The 7,598-nt window shown below is 40.6% G+C and overlaps 1 protein-coding gene across 1 annotated transcript; it reads left to right on the plus strand.

Moving 5' to 3' along the window:
- Positions 1 to 733: 733 nt before the first annotated feature.
- Positions 734 to 7,458, plus strand: LOC125482447 (solute carrier family 12 member 4). Its single transcript, XM_048594520.1, has 3 exons — positions 734 to 937; positions 6,148 to 6,317; positions 7,409 to 7,458. The coding sequence occupies exons 1-3, from the start codon at positions 754 to 756 to the stop codon at positions 7,418 to 7,420; spliced, it is 366 nt and encodes a 121-aa protein (XP_048450477.1). The 5' UTR covers positions 734 to 753; the 3' UTR covers positions 7,421 to 7,458.
- Positions 7,459 to 7,598: the final 140 nt, after the last annotated feature.

Consider the following 7,598-nt stretch of genomic DNA (forward strand, 5'->3'; position numbering starts at 1 on the left):
AAGGGTCCAGACCCGAAACGTCAGCTTTCCTGCTCCTCTGATGCTGCCTGGCCTGCTGTGTTCATCCAGCTCTACAGCTTGTTATCTTTGGTATCATTCTTGTGCAATCAGGAGGCAGGAGAGGTGACATTCCTGCAGCTGCCAGGACCTTCAGGCGTATAAGCCCTGAAGTCCAGCTTCACGCCAGTAATTAAGGATTCAATTTGTCTTTGCAGCAGTATACCAAAACTTTTTTTTGGAGGTGTGGTAAAAGGGTGTATTAGATCAATCTTCAAATGAAAGCATTTTGGAAAAATTTATTTTTCCACCATGCATGCAGGTGCACATGGCTGAAAATGCAGTCTAAGAAGATCCAAAGGGTCTGATTTTCAAATTCACAGAATAAATAGCAATTTTTCCTATCATGTCCTAGATTTTTTTGAAATTTGTAATGTGTATGTATTTCATAATTGCTTGCGTAGAACTTTTCAAAACTGCTCTGGGAATGACTGTAATTATCTTGGTTAAATTCTCATTTGTAGATATGTATGGCTAAATACATAAAATGTAGAAAACTCCTCCAGAGTATATCTAATCTGGTTCATTGAACGGTTTTATTTAGAAATCACCATAGTGGACACCAAATAGAATATATGAGCAGCAATTTACATTTGTAGCAAATGGTATAGGCATGCTTTGTATAAATTACTTAACTGTTGAAATCCATTTGTTGACTCAGTTATCATTTGCTTCTCAATCTAGACAATCAAAAACATGATGGCAATTGAAAAGGTCAAAGGATTTTGCCAAATAGTAGTTTCTTCAAAGGTGCGAGAGGGTATTGCACATTTAATTCAATCGTGTGGTCTTGGTGGAATGAAGCATAATTCAGTTGTTATGGGGTGGCCATATGGTTGGAGACAGAGTGAAGATCCCAGGGCTTGGAAAACTTTCATAGGTAAGATTTATTAGTATCATTTTTTAGTACAATATATTTCAATGTCATCCAAAAGCATAGGATTACCACAGATTGCAAGGTAAATTCGATCATCAGTTTAAAAATACTACATCCTGTGACGCATTATGGTAATGTTTCCACTTCACTCAAATCTTAGAGAAATTTAAATCACAAGATAGGTATAGTTCAAATTACATTTCCTCATCTTTTGCGCCATGAAACACATTTTGAGGGGAAGTTGGCGATGCCCACAAAAATGGCCATACTCCCAGATCAAGTCAATCACCAGGGTGCACTTAAGACCATGAGATATACGAGTAGAAATAGGCCATTCAATCCATCGCATCTACTGTGCTATTCAAATGAGATCATGGCTGATCTGATATTGTTCAATTTTTACTTCCTGCTTTTTCCCCATAATCCACAATTCCTTTCCTGATAGAATATTCTTAACACAGCCTCCACAGCTGACCACAATGAAGAATTTCACAGATCCATTACTCTTGAGAGAAGAAATTTCTCCTCAGTTATGCCTTAAACCATGACTCTGAGATTTTACCTCTGGTAATAGACTCTCCCACAAGCAATAAGGATGCCTTTCATTGTTCTAAATTCCATTGAGCCAGTATAGTCCCAACCTATTCAACCTGTCCTTTGTAAGACAGTCCCTCCATACCTGGGATCAACCAGTGAACCATCTCTGGACTGCCTCCAATGCGGATATATTTTTCCTTAGATAAGCTTTCCAAAACTGATCACAGTATTCCGGCTAGGGCCTGATTAGTGCCTTCTTTATTTTTAACAAGACCTCCCTATTTTTATACTCCATTTGCTTCGAAATAACAGCAACTATTCCTTTCTCCGTCCCTATTATGTGTATGCTAGCTTTTTGTGATTCATGCACGCGTTCTGAAGGAGATAGCTGAGGACATTGGGGGAGTGTTGGTGTCATCCTCCTGGAATCACTGGAAAATGGTGAATGTAACACCCCTGTCTAAGAAGGGAGGTAAGTAGAAGACAGAAAATTATAGGCTGGTTAGCCTGACCTGAGAAATTGGTGAGACTTTAGAGTGCGTTATTAAGGGTGAGATTGTGGAGTACCTAGAGTGCATGGTAAAATAGAGCTGAGTCGGCACAGCTTTATCAAGGGATGTCAAACCTGACGAATCTGTTAGAATTGTTTGAGGAGGTAACAAGTAAGTTGCATAAAAGAGAGTGGACGTGATCTATTTGGATTTCGAGAAGGCCTTTGACAAGGTGCTGCCAAGAAGACTACTAAAAAACCGGCAGCCACACTGAGACAGCAACTGACCAGAGTTAAAGACCCAATAGATACCATGGACAGAATGAATATGGTCGACAAGATACCATGCGGAGAACAAAACACTACGTGGGACAAACAGGCAGAAAACTAGCAACTTGCATCCATGAACACCAGCTAGCAACTAAATGACACGACCAGATGTCCCTGGTTTCAATACACACCGACAAGAAAAACCACACTTTCAACTGGGACAGCAGTACTATCATAGCACAAGTCAAACAGAGGACAGCCAGGGAATTCTTGGAGGCTTGGCAATCATCCGCAAACTCCATCAACAAACATTGAATTAGACCCAATATACTGACCACTATAACACACAACCGGAACCAGCACCTTCCAGAAGCAGTAAAAACCAGGCCATGTAAATTCAAACCGGCACAAGACAACAGCGCTTCACCAGAGGCTGCACAGCACTGAGGACATCACATAGTACAGGGACAAAATGTCTGCTATCAAACCTCCCAGCTCAGCGAACAGCCAACATCTACAACCAGCAGCCTAGCTACAAATCTTCATTCAAGTGTTGAGAAAGCAGGGAGGATGCAGGAGGATTTGGTCAGGCTAGGAGAGTGGGTAAAGAAGTGGCAAGTGGAATACAAATGTGGGAAAGTATGAGGCTATCCACCTTTTGGTAGGTAGAATAAAGGTGTAGATTATTTACTAAATGGGGAAAAGCTTCAGAAATCTGAAGTGCAAAAGGACTTTTCAGTCCTGGTTCAGGATTCCCTTAAGGTTAACATATAGGACCAGTTGGCAGTTAAGAAGGCAAATGCAATGTTAGCATTCATTTCAAGAGGGCTAGAATACAGAAGCAAAGGTGTACTGCTGAGATTGTACAAGACGGCATTTGGAATATTGTGAACTGTATCTGTACCTAAGGAATGATGTGCTAGTGCTGGAGGGGTCCAAAGAAGGTTTACAAGAATGATCTCATGAAGGGCTCGTAATATGAGGAGCAGTCGAGGACTCTGGATCTGTATTTGATAGTGTTTAAAGGATAAGGGGGGATCTGAATGAAACTTCCAGATTACTGAGAGGCTGGATACAGTAAATGTGGAGAAGATGTTTCCACTAGCAGGAGAGACTAGGACCTGAGGGCACAGTCTCAGTGAAGGGGTGACCCTTTAGAACTGAGATGAGGAGGAACTTCTTCAGCCAGGGAGTGGTGAATCTCATTGCTATAGAAAGCTGCGGAGACCTTTAGTGTCATTGAGTATATTTAAGACCGAGATATGCTCTTGATTAGTAAGGGAACAGTGGGTTAAGAAGTAAAGGCAGGAGAATGGCGTTGCGAAACACATCAGCCATGATTGAATGGTGGAGCAGTCTTGATGGACCAAGTGGCCTAAATCTGTCTCTTTAGCTTATGGTCTTATAGATCCCAAAATTCTTTTTTTGTGCAGCTTTCTGCTGTATTTCTCCATTTAAAATAATATTCAGCACCTCTATCCTTACTGCTATGGTGCATAACCTCACTGTTTCCAACATTATATTCCATCTGCCAGGTTTTCGTCCATTAATCCACCTATATCTCTCTGCAGACTCTGTCATCCTGACCACTTGGCTTCTAACCCTCATTTTTGTGTCATCTGCAAACTTGACTGTAGCACATTACTGACTTTGAGGACAGTGAATGTGTATCATCAATAATTGTGACCCCAGCACTGATCCCTACAGCAGTCTACTAGTTGCAAGTTGCAGATTGCTATCCTGAAAATGACCCCTTCTCGTTATCTCAATTCTGCTACATCCAACACCACAAATTCTTATCTAAACTAATCTTCTGCACAGTACCTTATCGAATGCCTTTTGGAAGTCCAAATGTATTGCATCTAAGGGTTCCCCTTTGTCTATCCTGTTTGTTATCTCCTCAAAGATTTCTAATAAATTTTGTCAGGCATGCTTTCCCCTTCTTGAAGCCATGCCTACTCTTCTTGGTTGTACTGTGTATTTCTTAGTGCTACTATAACGTCCTTCATGATCGATTTAACATTTCCCCAATAACAGATATTGAGATAACTGGTCTATAATTGCCTTATTTTTAAGTCTTTGTCCCTATCTGAAAGGGTGCTACATTGGAAGATTTCCACTCCTTAGAACCCTTCTGCTAGCTCAACTATTTGTGGCTGAGGAAGCTCCTGAAATGTAGTTTTTGTTTGGTCCAAGCTCATGAATAGGCACCTTTTAAAAGCTTAAATTTTTTTTTGATCTCATGTACTAAAAGTGAGTTTATACTCAACTGGAATTTAGAAAGCCAAGAGTTCATCTGATTGAAGCATAGAAGATTGTTATGGGTCTTGTCAAGGTAAATGCTGATACACTGGGCTGTATTTTACATGCCTGTGTCAATTATGTTTTCAACCAGGAGACCACGAATAAATAGGGCATGTGTCCAGACTATCACTTTCCCATCCACCCCTGAACTCACCCCCACAGTACAGAGATGGTTAAAATAAATAGCCCAGCCACCATATGTAGATAAATAACTACATCTCAACTGAGTTCGTCAAATGTTAAATTGTCCCAAGTATTACCCTGCCCAAGCTGTAATACGGTTGGCATAGGCAACTGGGGAGTGTTGGTAGCTCTTTTTTTGCAGAAAAGGGTTTTAAAAAGGATGGTAAGGAAATCTTTGGGCAGAACTTAACATGGGGTGGGGTGGTGGTGGAGAGAAAGCGAGCGCGAGAACGAGAATCAGAGCGAGCGCACGAGAGCCAGACCAAGAACAAGAGTGAGAGAGCGCGCAAGAGCGAGCGCCTAAGCCTTGTCTAACACCGAGATGTACAGGAATTTCTCCTCTGAGGATTGCTCATGTATGGAATTGTGCATCCCAGAGATTAGTGGAGGCTTCTTTGTCTCGCTTTCACTCACTCTCACTCTTTGTCACACTCTTGCTTGCTTTTGCTTAGGCGCTCGCTCTTGCGCGCTCTCTCACTCTTGTTCTTGGTCTGGCTCTCGTGCGCTCGCTCTGATTCTCGTTCTCGCGCTCGCTTTCTCTCCACCACCACCCCACCCCATGTTAAGTTCTGCCCAAAGATTTCCTTTGCTTGGAATCTGAGAGAGAGAGTTTCAGATCAAGGGTTTCCCTTGTCTAACACTGAGATGTACAGGAATTTCTTCTCTGAGGATTGCTCATGTATGGAATTGTGCATCCTAGAGATTAGTGGAGGCTGGAGCGTTAGATATATTTGAGGTTAAGTTAGCCAGTTTTTTTGATCGAGGAAGACTTGGGTTTTGGTGGGCAGACAGCCAAGTGAATTATAGCCGTAAACAAACCAACTATGATCTCATTGGATGGTGAAGCCAGCTTGAGTGGTTGAATTGCTTATTCCTGCTTCTGTTTCTTGTTTTTAACTGTATGGTTTTCCAAAGTATTTTTCATTTAAATTTTGATTGAACTTGACACATTTGCTAAAATATTAAAAGAAAAGAAATCATTAGCACTGTCCATTTGCATTGGTTCTTGCCAGTTCCTTTGTGATTTGAATTTGTAAATTAGTATGAATAGAAACTTAAACTATGATTTCATTTTGTAAAACTATTACAATCTGCAGCCAAATTTCTAGTTATCCCCAAGATGAGAGCTGTTAGAACTTTACCAAAAAAAGCGAAACAAGTATCAACATAAAACTTGGAATAAGAATGAGGCAGATGCCAATTAACAATATTTAAGTGTCGAATATAATTTCAGTGGCCACTGTTTTGAAAAGAAAAGTGCCATTTAGTATGAAATTTTAGTATGACCTGTGTATTTTTGAGAAACTCAATATATAAATGTGCCTCAATTTATTACGATCTAACTCAGCAGATTTCTACTGCTAATCAGCCCTCATTTTGGGCTAGTGAAATGTATTTTGATGCTAATAACACCGATCTTACTACTTAGACACTGTGAGAGTCACGACAGCTGGCCATCTAGCCCTACTGGTGCCAAAAAATGTTTCTTTCTACCCAAGTAATCACGAACGCTTCACTGAGGGCCACATTGATGTTTGGTGGATTGTGCACGATGGAGGCATGTTGATGCTGCTTCCATTCCTCCTTCGACAACACAAGGTATGACTCATATGTATGAAGTATACAGATCTTGTAGTGCGTGAACAGATAATAGAAATACAAAAGACTGAAATCTGAAAGGACCAAATAAATTGTATACAATCTACAATTATGAACATAACTTAGATGATACTAGTGTCAAGCTTATGTTTCATGTCAGAAAGCTGCCACATGCTAAGAAAAATTTGATAATGAATGAATGAATTAGCTTTATTGGCAGATGTCCTCAAATGAGGACAGTGAAAAGTTTATAAGTCGCCACTTACAGTGTCATCTTAGGTACAAATGTACCTAGGTACAATCCATACTTACAAAAGAGAGAAATAAAGAAAAAAAAGTTACGTTAGATCTGTACACAGTATGATCATATGTCAGAAAAAACAAGAAGCAAAGTTACAAAGATGAACATCACAATTGCTCCCCAAAGACCCTCCACAGCAGACCAAGATTTGCGGGTGCCGGCGTTGGACTGGGGTGGACAAGTTTAGAAATCACACGACACCAGGTTATAGTCCAACAGGTTTATTTGAAAACACAAGCTTTCAAAGCCTGAGTCCTCCTTCAGGTGTCAGTGAGAGAGGATAGTATCAGACACAGAATTTATACGTAAAGGATCAAAGGTTCACACCATTGATGAGAATCTACTAAACAAACCTAAGATGCTGTTAAATCTTTAATCAGTTAGAGGGTTTTAATTGTTGAATACGTATATGTAAATCCCCAAATTCCTCACAATGTCACATTCTGAAATAACTAAAGGCTTTATCAGTGTAAAATCAGAAATCGCATGACAGCAGATTATAGTCCAACAGGTTTATTTGAAAACACAAGCTTTCATAGCCTCAGTCCTTCTTCAGGTGCTGATGGACAACTGAGGCTCTGAAAGTTTGTGCTTTCAAATAAACCTGTTGGACTATAACCTGCTGTCATGTGATTTCTGACATTGTCCACCCAAGTTCAATACCAGCACCTCCACATCACAGTTATCAGTGTAAAGAAGAGGTGACATTTTAGCTCAGATGGTGCATGTTCGGTGTAAGACATTGTTGACAATCAGACTGGTTTAATTTCTAAAGTAATTTATAAAACAGCATATTGACTGACTGAGAGATAGTAAGAACTGCCGATGCTGGAGTCTGAGAAAACAGTGTGGAACTGGATGAACACAGCAGCCCAGGCAACATTAGCGGAGAAGGAAAGCTGACGTTTCGGGTTGTGACCTTTCTTCAGAAAGGTCAGAGAGTGTGTGTGTGTGTGTGGTGTGGGGCGGGGGAGGGAGAG

Source organism: Rhincodon typus, unplaced genomic scaffold (genome assembly GCF_021869965.1).
Source record: "Rhincodon typus isolate 14 unplaced genomic scaffold, sRhiTyp1.1 hic_rhity00010465, whole genome shotgun sequence".
NCBI classification, from domain to species: Eukaryota; Metazoa; Chordata; class Chondrichthyes; order Orectolobiformes; family Rhincodontidae; genus Rhincodon; species Rhincodon typus.